The sequence below is a fragment of the Antechinus flavipes genome, chromosome 2 (genome assembly GCF_016432865.1).
Source record: "Antechinus flavipes isolate AdamAnt ecotype Samford, QLD, Australia chromosome 2, AdamAnt_v2, whole genome shotgun sequence".
NCBI classification, from domain to species: Eukaryota; Metazoa; Chordata; class Mammalia; order Dasyuromorphia; family Dasyuridae; genus Antechinus; species Antechinus flavipes.
The window spans coordinates 503,976,347-503,991,606 of record NC_067399.1 but is presented as its reverse complement, the minus strand read 5'-3'; the positions used below and the strand labels follow the sequence as shown (position 1 = coordinate 503,991,606).

The following is a 15,260-nucleotide window of genomic DNA, read 5'->3' as shown; positions in this document are numbered from 1 at the left end:
TTCTAAGAGACCAAGATAGGAAAATGATCCATATAATATAAAAATATGTGTAACAATGCCTTTTGTTGTAGCAGAGGTTTGGAAACAAAGTGGGTGTTCATCATTTGGCATGGCTGAAGAAATTATAACTGAATGTGAAATTATTTTTCTATAAGATATGACAAGACAGATTCAAAGAATCCTAGGAAAATGAAGTGAGCAGAACTAGGGGAATTATTGGTACATTGTTAATAGCATTTGTAAAGGAGAACAGCTTTGAAAATTTTAAGAATTCTGCTCAATCCATTGGCTAATAACAGCTCCAGAAGACTGATGATAAATATTCCTATTGCTAGTGAAGTGATGAGCTACATAGCTATAATATAAGATATATATTCCAGATATAAGCAAAACAACACATGGTTTGCTTGATTATACTTACATCAAAGAAGGGCTTTTTTTGGAGTAGAAGACAGTTGGGAAGTATGCTGTAGTGATGCAAAAAAGCAAAGATGATCAGCTGTTTTTAAAATATTCAGAAGAGCAAAAGGAAGTTTAGAAAGGAACCCAGACAAAAAGAATATTTTGATGCTATCACATTAAAGTTTTATGTAATAAAAGGTATAATAGATTCACAATTTCATAGGTAGTCATTTTCTGGCCTATGTATGTGGAAATATTCATGATTGTTGATTTTTTTTAGTTTTTTTAAAGTTTTTTTTTTTTAAATAAAACAGAAATAATAGGTTTTTGGCTTGCACTGGCATACTACCAAACATGCTTGGTAAGAATGTATTTGTCCAAAGTCCTGCAGATCTAATCAAAAGAACTTTAAGCTGAAAAGGGGAGAGGAAGAAAACTTCAGTCTGACCACCAACCTGAGTAATTTGAGTAAATCTGATATAGGAATAATAGCAGTAGAGATGTCTAGCAATTCATGGACAAAATCTAAGAAACAAGAAATATATCTATAAGCTCAAACAGATAGGGACAGAGTGATGATAAGTGGCAAGAACACTAGATTCTAGGTTAAGGCATCTGGGTTTGAACTTCTCTTGATCCATAAAGTTAAAGGATCAAATTAGATCCCTTTTTTAAGAGATGAGTGTTCAAAAGTATCTCAGTCTATGCTTCCATATCTTTATATTGTTGCAGAAAATATGGGTGACAAGCAGATGAACTACAAAACTAACTATAGAGAGGCAAATTTGACATAATTATCACTGGAGGTTTTTCACTAACCATGGATAAAATATGACATTGGAAAGATATAATTTATTATGTGGAGTGGGATAGGTCTAAAAAAGATGGGGTAGAGAGAGATGTGGTGACACAATCCTGTCATCCCTGCTAGTGAGGGAGGCTGAGGCTGATGAACCACTTGAGTTCTGAGTTGTAGCAGTACTAAAGTCAGTTAGACCTATTATAATCCATGTTAAGCCCTGGACTAATATAAGCCTGGAGAGGCAGGGAAGATAACAGGCTGTGTAAATTGGGTTAAACCATTCTTCATTGGAGCCAACCAAAATTTGGGACTAGGCTCTTGAGTAGGAACTGAATATCCAGCTAGGTTGAGAGAGGGAAACCCAACTTTAAATAGGTCTCTTGAGTTACAGTAGTATGTGGGGAAGCATGATGAGCTTTTGAGTAAAGATAGTAGAAGCTGAAGCAATATTGGATGCAAACAACCTGAATAAGAAAATGAAAAGTGGGGGACTAAAGGAACTCAGTCACAATCCTCATACAAATGTATGATGATAATAATCATTAATGGACTTAAGTTTCCTAGAGAACTGTAGGACCTCCCTGACTTTGTCTAGAGGTAGAAGAGCCTATGAGAGAAATTTCTATTCTAGAATTGATTGTAAGCAAGGAGGAGGACCTACCAGGGTAAATGAATTTACTCCTAAAGATAAAAAAGGAAAGGAACACTAAGCATATAGTTTGTCATCTCCAGTTGATAGTACCCAGCAAAATAGTAAGTAGGAACTTTGCTTATTGAATGAAAAAATTAATACATCCTAGATTTCAAAAAAGTTGTGAGAATTAAAGTTCTGTAAGGAAGGTCAGGAAAAATAAAAAGCTCTAAGAATGAAATTCTGAAGACAAATTATTCCAACGAGGAGGAAAAAGAATAAATGAAAACCCTGCATGTCAACTTATGTTTTCGATATAGGAAAAAAAAGGGGGCAAATAAAAGATAAATATGAAAGTGTAGCATAGTCATCTTAGTATCAACAGCACTGATACTCAGAATGTTGAAACTAATAAGGAAAAAAAAGCTCTTTTAGTTATATTGTAGGAATTATTTTTAGTATGTAAAGAATAGCTAACAGCACCTACTACATAGCAGTGTTAGCCACTGTGCTAAATGCTTTATAATTATTCAATTCTCGCAGTCACCCTAGAAGATAGGTGGTGCTGTCCCTATTTTTGAAGCCAACAGGATTTACCAGGATCACACAGCTAGTAAGTATCTAAGGCTGACTTTGAACTCTTCCTAACTCAGGACTCTATTCACTAGGCCACTTAGAGACTGATTCCGAGAGATCTGAATTAGAATGTATAGCTCTTGTTTTGATCATGGTGTTCATAAAGTCTTGTACTTCTTAAATTTCTTCCCTGTGTTTATTAGGTTAGTTGTCTTTCTTAATGTCAGTTAACCAACTAATTCACATTATTGTGCTAAATGACAAATAAAAGTCTCTGTTCTCAGGGAGTTTATAACCTAATTGGGGAAGATAAAACATAAAAGGAAGGGGAAAGGGAGAGGAGAGAGAAGGTAACCTGGCTTGGAGAAGTCCAGAGAGGGGTGTCAGGGTGAGACATGAACTCTGAGTTACCTTCTTACATGGAGATTCTGAAAGATACACTTTACTCAGGGGAGTAGAATACTGATAAAGTGTGAGTAACTGGACTGATATGATCTTTCAGGATAAAGTTTCTGAGTGGACATGATCAAAATCTAATGGAATACAGTTGGGTGGGAAATTTATTATTTTAAGGCAGTTTACTTTGATTTGATATTTCCTGTTCAGTAAAATCATTGATTTGTTTGGTTTTTCAGGGAATTTGGTGTTTAGGTTAGGCTTTATACAACTCTTGAGCCAAGTTATTCTGTTCTTTCATAGCTCTAGTTCTTTGCCAATTTTTCCTTCAGACTCTCCTTTCACTGACAAACTTTAAAAAAAAAAATTCATCTTTTCCAAGAATTCTAGTTAAATTTTGGTAGCCACACTGTTTTTCTCTGAGACTTTGGTTATAAAGTTTTATTGTCATTCTCTTCTGGGTTTGTGTTTGGAGTATCCTTGCTACCTAGCTCTGTATGGTAGAATTCTTTTTTATTTTGTTCATAATTCTAGTCTACTTCCTGTCTTTGCACTTGATATTAGGAGTGGAATCTATGTACTTCTGGAGGGAAGGTCTAGGCTGATCCTGTTGCTGCTTTCTGAGGGTATTAAGTGTTGTGGTATTTATGATTTCAGGGAGAGGCTGGTGACTTCACCAACTTTCAGTGCTCCCAAAGAGGTATGATCCACAGCAAAATCTTACTGTTCTCCCCCAGGTCTGAGCTTTTCAAGTTTCTGACTTGAGTCTGGGTCCATGCAACAGTAGACTGTTGTTAGACTCAACCACAGTAAGCCAGTGGGGAAGCCCTGCTAGTCTAGAGTGATAGAATTACAGTGTTCCTTTTTTAGCCTGGGGTTCTTGGCCCTAATTATTTCTGTGCAGGCTTCAGATTGGACTAGAACCTACAACTGTGACTCTTGCTCTTCTCTTGGGAACCAAGTTACACGAATGCTGCTTGTTTCTGAAACTGCTCTTTTCTTGGTACACAACCAAGAGCTGTACTAGGGTGGAGGGATATGGGATATGGGGGGGCAGGGGTAGGCACAGATGCTCTTCTTTGTCCTGCATTTGTGACTGGAATTGGATACTGGGTGACAAAGTTGCCAGTTGGTACTTGTCCTCTACAAGGTTCCCTCATAAGGGGCCTCTGTTTGATCCAGTATACAGTTTGTTCCTGACCCTCTACAGATCTCTCTGTCTCCTTATGTCAAAGTTGGCTAGAAAAATCACTCTTGGTGATTTTTTTCCCTTGGATTTCCCTGAGAAATTTTGTTTTTTAAATCTGTTTTATTGGAGTTTTGGGGAGGAACTTTGTATTGCTCTCCTGCTACTCCTATCTTGGACTCACCTGCAAAAAGCATTTTGAATACTAAGTTTTGTTTTTATATATCATCACTTTTACTTCTCGGTGTCATCCATGACAAAGCAAAAGTAAGACTTCAAGCAAGTCTGAAAGTACATGCAATTATTTTAAGAAATTTGATTCGAATTTTGATGTTTTTGAATTTTTTATGTCACCATGAATGGATTGTATGACTATCTGAAATCATGTTCCTTTTTCATTTAAATTCAAAAGTTCAAAAATTTAGCTTTCCCACAATGACCACTTTTTCCTCTGAGTTAAGTTTTAAAATTTAACTGTCCACTTTGATTAAAGAAAACCCATTATCTCTTTGTCACCTGCTTTCCTAGACCAACTATAGAAATCTGTTCTCTTTTGACCATTAGATCTTCTGGCATAATTAAAGGAAAATATTATATATCATTAGTTGTTTTTATAAGGATCTAGGTAAGCTCAAGTTAATCTGTAATTGCCCAGCAATAAGATAGGAGAGATTGTTGTTAGCCTCACATTATTGATATCTATCCAATCTATTGGTCCTCACACCTGAGGTGTTTGACTTTGTAACCAATCATTTTGTTTTCCACATCTATGATGCTACCTTCTAGTTTTTGGAGGTCCCTCTCTTGTCTATAAAATTGGTTTATTAGCCCTCATTTGAAGTCTTTTGATTTGTTGAGATCATCTCTTTTGTTGGTAATTACTAACCTTACCAATAAATTGATTGTGGTTAGAACTTTGTACTTCAGTCTATCTTATTTTCAGTTATGAGAGTTTTATTTCCTTAATTCTCCACCTTTCTACCAAAAAAAGCTACATTTTCCAAAATTTAGACTTTTGAAGAAAGAATTCTCATTCAGGAATAGATTGTATTATATGGCAAATGAGGTCCCTTTTTTTCTTCTGAAATTCTATGATTATCTTTCTAATATGGGTTTGGGATTTTGTGGTTGTTCTTTTTTTCATGTCTTTCTGTAAATTTTCCAAAATTTTCCCTAGAAGATATATACAGTGGAAACTTTCTGATTCTCTTAATATTTCAGGCATTCTAGTTGGAAGGAGGGCTTCCTCCTGCTATCATTTTACTGTATGATCAGCCTATATCTTTACAGTCATATGTATCTTATATGTTACATTTTATATAAGAAATCAAACTTTTTTCCTTACAATATAGCATCATTATAAGAATTTGCAGCCAAATAAGTCTTGGAATCATTACAAGTATTTAATTTCTTAAATCTGACCCAGCCCAATATCTTCTCTTTTAAATCTGGACCTAGCTCGATGAGGTGGTCTTCTTGTTTGTCTGTTCGCCTGCCTGCTTGCCTTGCCTGTCTGCCTGTGTCACTAATTGTGATAGATTAATTCATTTGCTTGGTGAAATCTAGAAAATACGCATTCATCATCTACTTTGTTTTTCTAATATGAATGATCTCTTTTAAATAAATGTATATTTAATTGGGGATGTTTTGGATTGTGTTACTGAGTTTGAGGCAGTTTAAAAAAAACATAGTACAGTCTAAAGAGTATTGGACTTAGATTATAAGATCTGGATTCAAGTTCTGGCTATACCACTTATTAGCCATATGACTTTGGACAAGCTGTTTTACTTCTGAGTCAGTCTCCTCATCTGTAAAATAATAATAATAATTTTAAAATCATATACATATTTCTTATGAATTTCTTACATTTCATATTGACAGAATGCTTTCAGTCTTCTGTGGTTAGGATCAGGGTTTTCCTTTATGAAGGAATAATTGTGAAATTGTAAGATGGGTTTGAATGAGGTTGTTTCTAGAAATGGGGGGGAAATATTTGAAATTAGAGAGTTGGTGGTGATGCACATTTATATCCACATAAAAAAATAGGCCCTGAATTTTATTTTGCACTACTTTTTTCTAAAGTATTTATATTTTTTTATTTTTTCCTGAGTTTAGGTACAGAATGAGCACATGTCGCTGGTGTACACCTGGTGGTGAATCCACTGTTGACTTCTTAAAGAGCTACGCTTTGGGGACACTTCCCTGTGAAATTTTCACAGCTAATGAGGATCTCTGTTACTGCTTGGAGTGTGTGGCTGAATACCACAAAGCAAGAGATAAACTACCTTCTTTGCATGAGGTAATCAGAATAAGCCTAGAATATTAACTAAATAAGACAAAAAGTAGATTATTTAGAGCTTGATCATAGGGAAGAGATTGAGTTTGAATTTTATTCACAATTTCCAAACAATTACTAATGCATAATAATTTAGAATCTAAGAACTGGAAAGTCTGAATTTGAGGATTTCTCTGCAGCCTACAGGAAAATAAATTAAAACTTGGGAGAGTTTCTTTATGTCTCATTAGTTTAGGATGTTGGAATAAAATCAGTTTGTTAAATAAGAACATTTTCTTTTTTTCTATATTAAATGGATATGAGTGCTAACTTGTATTTAAGAGACATAATTATTTTCTTCATAAACAGTTCTTTTTGAAAAATTTTGGAAAATCAATTAAACTTCCTAAGATAACAGCATTTTCTCATCAAAGGAAGCTAGTGTATATAATGTAATTTTCAATCCCTAACCTTAAAGTTTTAGATTTGCAGCCAAATGTGCTTGGTAAGAAATGGGAAACTGGCCTGTAAAACATTCAGGGGAGGACAGCAGTGGTAAGACCATCCTTAGAATACTTGTTCTTTATTTATGAAGGGTCCCAGGTTTGGAGCTAACCAACATTTTCAGCGTTAAGAATAATAGCTGACCCTTCTCTGGTGTTCTCCTTTCCCTACAACATGGTGAGTTAGTTAACAAGGATTATTTTCTTGTTTACAAATAAAGTGAGTTCAGAGAGCTGAAGTGCTTTTAAAGCTCAATGATGACACAATAATGTGTGTAAAATTACACACTGGGTTACCCATAAGGATTGAATAAATTCAAGCCAAAGATACAGAATGATTTCTATCAAACTGCAAAAGGGAATTCTGAGAAAAGGAAAAAAAAGTATTAATTTTAATTTCTTTTAGCCTTTCCCCAAGTTGACCCTTCTCTGTATAATTTATACTTTGAAACAAAACATCATTGTTTTCTGACCCAGAGATTTCTTTTAAATTGTACTGGCAGTAGTCTAATACATAGTTTTTTTTTAATCTTCTAAATTTCTAGTTAATGAAAAGTTCTCTTTAGATCACCATATACAGGATTTTTTTAGAATTAATATCTCTACCTTTTATTTTTTTGGATAGATCTTATGGGAATTTGAAACCACCCGTCTCATAAATCATTTTGAAAAATCCATGAAAGGTGAAATTGAAGAAGACGATGAACTATTTATAGTGGATGACAATGGCGAAACACAACTATTTGGTTTTACTGGCCAAGACTTTGAAAACAAGCTTCGAGTTCCTCTTCTTGAAATACTGAAATATCCTTATCTGCTCTTACATGAGCATGTCAGTGAGTATCTTAGCATCATAGAACCATAACCAGTGAAGGCCAAGAAATTTATTTTCAGCTCAGGAGTAGAAATTCACTCTTCTTTCCTTTCCTCTTTCATCCCCCTCTGGTGAAAATGAAATTATTATCCAAGCTAACACTTTAGAATGAGCTATCATGGGAAAGTTCTTTATTGAGAATCTTATGGTATTGCATCACCCAGTGGCTTGCAAACAATTTTCTACTGTGAATTCCAGTGATTCAGAGCCAGAAGCTACATAAATAAAGACTCTCTTTCCTTGTTTCTATTTTTTTTGTCCCTTATTTCATCCGTTTTAGTCCTACCCCTCCTGAACTCTGTCCCATTCTGATCTTTTCACCATGCCCTCTGGAATCTCAATTTTATTTTTAAAAACTACTTCTCAAATTTAAATTTTCTCTTCTCATATTCCTTCTTAAACTAAAACAATTCATATTTTCTTCAAATTCAATTCTCTTTCTTCCCTGTTTCTTTTGTCAGTATTACCATCTTTCAACTTTATAATCATTATTATCCTTGACTTTGTTTTTTCCCTCAACCATTTTTCCCCTATTTCTGTCTCTACTCCCCTCCTTACCAGTTTCCAATGTCAGTTCTACTTTTCACAGCATTTCTCATATCCATCTATTTGTCTCTGATCACAGAGCCAGCCACCACTTTAGTTAAGCCAGTCTTTTGCCTGGACTGTTGCAATAGTCTCTTAATTTTGTTCAGATGCTACCTGTGATACTTTCTGCATGACCTAAGAACATAGGCAAGTCACTTAACTTTCTTGGGCCTCATCTTTAAAATGAGAGCATTGAAGTGTGGACTTCAAGTTTTGTATTTATGACCCTTTCACTTCTATTTTCCCTCCCTTCATTCTTTTTTTCTTCAATCCATTCTCCACTTTCAAAGTGATATTTCTAAAGCATAAGTGTAACAGTTTCACTCCCCTGTCCAAGAAATTGCAGTGGTTTTGTGTATCCTCTATGATCAACTATAAATACCTCGGTTTGGCACTTATAACTGCATAAGCCTGAATCCAGCCTTTCTTTCTAGACTTAATACATATTATTTCCCTTCATATATACTATATATGCTGTATATATCAGCCAAACTGGCTTCTTATTGCTCATGCCTAAAAATCATCTTTTTCTAGCTCTTACTGCCTTTGCTGTGTTCTCAGATTACCTTGTATTTATTTTGTGTGTGTGTGTGTATTTTTTTTTAATGTATATATTTTTTAATGTATACAAGAAAGTGTGGCAAAATAGAGAGCTAATCTTGAAGTCGGGAAGACTTGGATTCGAGGCCTGCATTTAATACTTAGCTTATTACTCTGAGCAAGTTTAGTTTTTTGGTCCTCTAGACCATTGGGGTCAAACTTTAAAATACATACTGATTTAGAAAACCACACATAGCATATATTTCTTGTTTATTAATTTATTTTGTTAACTATTCCCTAATAGTTACATTTTTGTCTGCTCTGGGCCATATTTAGGAATGTTGTGTGGGATATGTGTTCTTTACTTCTGCTCCAGGCATCTCTCTCATTCTAAAAGTAAAAGAAGGTGTCAACCTGCATTGGTAGAGAGGATATTCTTTCTTTCTTAAATTTTATTTTTATTTTGTTTCAAATTCTTTCCCTTCTTCCTTCTTCTCCCCTTCCCATTGAGAAGGCAAAAAATAAGATGCCTGTTATAGTCATGCTAAACATATTTCCACATTAGCCATGCTCCTAAAAATAATTAAATAAATGGGAGAAACACTTTCATCTGCACTCAGTTTAGAGAGAGTTTTCTTGCCTAGGAGTTTTGAATACCAATGAAATCACAAATATAACCATTATTCTTTAATGCTGTGTTCTTTATCTCTTTAGATATATGCCTGTTATTTTTCTTGACATAATTTAGTAAACCCCTTAAATAGTTAGGGATTGCTTCATTTTTGTCTTTGTATCTTCAGCCCCTCTATACACTTAGTAGACTTACTTGTTTAATTGTAGTTCTTTGTATTCATGGAAATGTGACTCTTCTTAGAAGATGCTTTAACAACTTCATCAATAGTACATATATCTCTTCTCTTGCCCTTCTTATTGGATCAGGATAAGAAGTAAGTATGCCTTTTCCTTTCTACTTTTGCAATCAGGCCTTCCATCTGTTACCATCATTCAGCAATATTCTTTCATTGCTATACCTCAGAGCTCTTCAGATGTCATGCCCTAGTGTCTCTTCCTTTGTTTCAGTTTCTAAAGAGGTGGTTTTTTAAATCTTTGCCAAAGATAATTCTTTTACTTACATATTTGATCTCATTTCTTCTTGTTTCTTCTGAGAGCTTACTCCTTTGATATCCCCCTCCCCTCCTTAATCTTCATTCTCTTATTGTCATCATCCTCAAACATCTGATTTGTTCCACATCCTTAACCTTTACTTTGCCTGCTATCCCCTCTAGGTGTCATTCTGTATCTTGCCTTCTCACAAACAAACTCCTGGAAAAATGCAATGTAGTTATTGTCTCTACTTCTCATTTCCTATTCACTTTTCAACTTTTATAATCTAACTTTCAAACCTATCACTTAACTGTTTTTTTCTAGTGTTTCTAATAATCTTCTGCTAAATTCAGTGACCTTTTTTCAGTTTTTATCTTTTATCCCTCTTTATAATGTTTGGTCTATCACTTCTTATACTTTCTTCTCTCTGGATTTTCATGATTCTTTCCTGGTTTTCCTCCTACTTGATTATTACTTTTCAGTATTCTTTGCTGGATTGTTATATATGACCTATCTCCTATGTTATTGTTTTACCATAAAGTTGTTTGTAAAATTGTAAAAATTACAGTGCTAGGATAAGAAAGGATCTTTGACATCATTTGGTTTAGCCTTTTTTTTTTTTTTTTAAACAGATGAAGAACAGTAGACACAGAATATTTAGGTGATTTATCAGAGACCATGCACTTGAACTTATATCATCTTAGCCTATTTTTCTATTATATCATAATGCTTTGGGTTGAATTTTTCTATTAAAGTGAAAATTATTCATTTGAAGACTTGTTCCCTGAAGTTTTCATGGTAATCTAATGATTTCTTTAAGTTAGTTTTTATTTACCCTTAAAACTATTGAAGTAGACAGAATAGGCTTATTAATATTTAGCTTATTTTCATCTTACATTTATTGTGTTTTTCTTTATATTTAGATGAATTATGCGTTGAAGCACTTTGTAGGATGGAGCAAGCTAACTGCTCCTTTCAGGTATTTGACAAACATCCAGGGATCTATTTATTCTTGGTACATCCCAATGAAATGGTGAGTAATAAACGTTATGACTGTACAATAACATTTTTTGCATATTTAGGCTCTTAAACTACATTATTTTTGTCATTGCTAAAGCCTTCCGTTAATACTCTATAATATTTAGTTGAATCAAATTGATATTTTTGGGATGTGATATTGTTGTGTAAAGAAATTATGAGTCAGAATTTGCAGCTTACTCTGTGAGAACTGTTTGACTTGTATTTTTAAAATATATTTAACAATTTAAAATATTTTTTAAGATTTCTTAAATTTTAGATTGAGTTTGCAAGTTTTTGTGCAAAGGTATAAAAATAGAAACCTAGAACCACAGAAAGCATTCATTGTTATTATATTTCCCATTTTAAAATAAAATTCATAATAAGCTTTTCTCTGATCTTATTATTTTAGCTAGGAGTGCTCTAATTTAGAATTAAACTTTGATTTAATTAAATATATCAAGACTCATCATAATGCTTGATCTTTTTAATATATTATTTTATTTTCTTTCATATAGGTTCGACGATGGGCTATTCTGACAGCCAGAAATTTGGGAAAGGTAGACAGAGATGATTATTATGATCTACAGGAAGTATTGACTTGCTTGTTTAGAGTTATTGAATTGGGGCTTTTAGAAAGTCCAGATATTTATACTTCTTCAGAATTCGAGAAGGGTAAACTTGTCCTTTTGCCATCTCATATGTATGACACAAACAACTACAAAAACTACTGGTTAGGTAAGTTTTATTCTTACTATATTGTACAGTACAGTTGTCCTGAATGGGAATTCTTTTCCATTTATCATATGATTACAAGATTATTATCTAATATCTTCCAGGTGCTACATATTTACTTTTCTGTCACCAAAATAACGTTGGAAAGTCCTAAATTTTCAACAGTGGTTAAGAAAAGACATGTGAACTCTTAAAAGTTATTTCTAAAGTTCAAACCATACCATTACTAAAAGCTCCAAACTATTGTCAAATTCTTAACCAATAGATCTCTTATTTAAAGCAATATTTGGTGTAACAAAATTCTCTTGTCATAGAAGACTTTGAAAAACATTGGATTTTTAATTCCTTTTTTCTTTTATGAATTTTCTTGGGGAAAACAGGAAAAAAAATTTTTAATGTACATCTGATATCTCAGATTCATTTTGTATGTGACACCTATCTATCATAATCATTTGAGACATGATGATTTATTTTAACTGTAGTTTCCCTCTTTTGTCATTGGATCATAGCCCTAAATTTTCAAGTGCCTTTGGCATATTTGAGAAGAATCATGTGGAAATGCCTTTATTTTAGATTTCTAAAAATACTTTTTTGATTAAATATTGTTTAAAGAACTCATAGCTACCATGCATTCATTATTCTTTTACTCCCTGCTGAATCATTCATTTGGCCAGCTGTAATGTTGTTAATTTTAATGATTTAGAGAAACATTAAATTACATTTCAGGAATTTCTGTTACTTATCATTTTTGAAGAGCTAATTATTTCAGGGAAATATGAAATTGTCTTTCAGGGATCTGTATGTTGCTAACTATTCTTGAGGAGCAAGCCATGGATTCTTTGTTACTGGGCTCAGACAAGCAAAATGACTTTATGCAGTCAATACTTCACACCATGGAAAAACAATCAGATGGTAACAAACTACAACAAATAATGGGATATGGAAACTCTTAAATTGTTACTGTCATTGCTAGGATTTGCTTAACTGTGAACAAGCCAAAGATTTGGTGATAGTGATCTTGGATAATTGTTGAAAAGATGTTATAGCAATGCCTAATTGATGTGGGAACAGTATGAGGAGGGTGGGGAAAGAAAAACTTTTATCTTCACTTTTTGTTATCCTATATTTGACAAATATTCTTTATACAAAAATAAAACAAAGCAAGGTTACACATAAAAGACATAGTGTCTTGTTTGACTGTCTTTTTCTGAACCTCCTGTTCTTTTCAGTGCATCTTTACGATACTAAAATGGTCCTCTTTTTTCTTTTTCTTTCTTTTTTGGCATTTTTGTAACTAGTATTAAAATAAAAAGACAAAATCAGTCTACTTTGTAGCAATTAAACATGGCTAAGTAAAACATGTCTACACTGAGTTATGTCTACAAATGTATGTCTTTCTCTTGAATCTCCCAAAAGAGAAACACTTATAAAAACCTTATTTGTATGCCATTTATAGGGACTTTAACAGACCTTCCTTGATTATAAAAACATAGCATCTGTTTTTTTAAAGGTGGCTGGTATGTTTTGTTTTAAACTTGTTGCTGAACTTTTAATTCTGTATACATTTAATAATGACATGTGGGATAAAAAATGTACCATTATCAGTAGCAATTTTTCTCTAATCCTTTTCTCATTGATCTATTATTAATTTATATTTCAGAGGATAGTGTAGATCCTTTTTGGCCAGCGTTACATTGCTTCATGGTAATTCTGGATCGCCTTGGCTCAAAAGTCTGGGGTCAACTTATTGATCCCATTGAAGCATTCCAGACCATTATTAACAGTGTGAGCTACAACAAAGAAATTCAAAATATACGCAATAGTTCCACAAGGTTAGTAGCATTAACTTCTGTCCAATGTGTAACATATAGGAGGTGTTTAATAAATGCTTGTTGACAGATTTAAAAATCTTTTTGTGTTTAGTTTTTGTGAGTACATAATTTCTTTACTTTTGGAAGTATTCAAAGTACTTTTATTTATTTCTTTATGTTTTAAGGACAAAGCTAGAACCTGAATCAGATTTGGAGGAAATGGTGACTTGCAGCCAGATTGTGTACAATTTTAATCCTGAAAAAACCAAAAAGGTATAAAAAAACCTTAATATTTGTTTTGAAAAAGACTAAAGAAATTGTACTGTCTTTTTATGCTAAAGAAGTTAGGATTACAGTTGAATTATGTTTTGCATAATAATTTGGCTTATTGCTTTTCTGACTTTACTAACATGCATGTGTGACTTTAAAATTTTTTTTTCAATGAACAAAATCTATTTTCTCTCCCATCTCCCTCCTTTCCCATTGAAAAAAAAAAAAAAAAGAAAAACAAAACCCTCATAACAAATATGCATAGTCAAGGAAAACAAATCCCACACTGGCCATGTCCAAAAAAACCTATGTCTCATTCTGTACTCTGAGTCCATCACCTCTATTAGAAGGTGGGTTGCATGCTTCATCTGGAATTTTACTTAGTTATTGTGTTAATCAGATTTAAGTCTTTCAGAATTGTTTGTTTTTGTAATGTTACAAATGTTTAAATTCTCCCAATTCTGCTTATTTCTATACAAATCTTTCCAGTTTTCTTTGAAAACTTCCCTTCCTCATTTTTTAATTGCACAGTAATATTCCATTATACAGCATAATCTCCAATTTTTTTTGCCACTACAAAAAGGTATTATGAATATTTTCATTCTTTTCTTTCTCTTTTTAATTTCTTTGGCATATTGGCTTAGTAATGGTGTCTCTGGGTCAAAGAATATGCACAATTTTATTGAGTTTTTGGATATAATTCCAAATTGCTTCTCAAAATGTCTGGAACAAGTTTACAGGTCCACTTAACAGGGCATTCATCTGCCTATTTTGTCCACTTTTGCTGATATGTGTGAGATTGAACTTTAGATTTGCTTTAATATTGTATTTCTTTATTAGTGATTTGGAGCATTTTTTTCATATGGTTATTAATAGGTTGAATTTCTGCCTTTTGAAGGTGCCTATTTAGATCATTGAGGAGTGGCTCTTATTCTGAGAAATTTAATTTTTGGTGTATCTTTATCAAAAGAAACTTGCTGCACACTCCCCCCAAGATATCTGCTTCTCTTCTAATTTTAACCATTTGGGACTTTTTTGTGCAAACCTTTTAAATTTTATATAATTAAAGATGTAGATTTTGTATTGGAAAATCTTCTTAATTCTGTGTTTGGTATTGAACTGTTTCCCTGTCCATAGATCTGAAAGTTAATTTCTTTCTTTGCTTCCTTGTTTATGATTTAACTCTGATGTCTAAATCATTTCTTCATTTGGATTTTATTTTGGTACGTAGGGTCCAATATTATTCTAAACTTAGTTTCTAACAAACTTTCCAGTTTTCCTAGGAGTTTTTTGTCATCAAATGAATTTTTGCCCTAGATTTTTTTGTGTTGCATTAGTTTGTTTCTGAATGTCATGAACATTGAGGTCAGGTGAGTGACCTTTCTTAAATGGTACCAGATGATTTTTAAAATTATTGTTATTTAATTTGAAAGATGATGCTTTTAAGCCCCCTCTTTCACATTTTAAAAATTATTTCATTATTTTATATGAGATTCTTGACCTTTTATTCCTCAGATAAATTTAATAACTTTTTCTAACTCTGCAAAATA

At 33.0% G+C, this 15,260-nt stretch overlaps 1 protein-coding gene across 1 annotated transcript in view; it reads left to right on the top strand.

Annotated features, from left to right (window-relative positions):
* The first annotated feature begins 6,100 nt into the window (after window positions 1-6,100).
* SETX (senataxin) overlaps window positions 6,101-15,260 on the top strand; it is a 55,928-nt gene continuing 46,768 nt past the window's right edge. Inside the window, exons 1-7 of the mRNA XM_051980203.1 lie at window positions 6,101-6,292; window positions 7,397-7,607; window positions 10,801-10,910; window positions 11,413-11,632; window positions 12,422-12,541; window positions 13,290-13,461; window positions 13,626-13,713. Coding sequence (XP_051836163.1) covers window positions 6,116-6,292; window positions 7,397-7,607; window positions 10,801-10,910; window positions 11,413-11,632; window positions 12,422-12,541; window positions 13,290-13,461; window positions 13,626-13,713 — 1,098 coding nt within the window. The 5' untranslated portion in view covers window positions 6,101-6,115. The remainder of the gene's footprint in view (window positions 6,293-7,396; window positions 7,608-10,800; window positions 10,911-11,412; window positions 11,633-12,421; window positions 12,542-13,289; window positions 13,462-13,625; window positions 13,714-15,260) is intronic.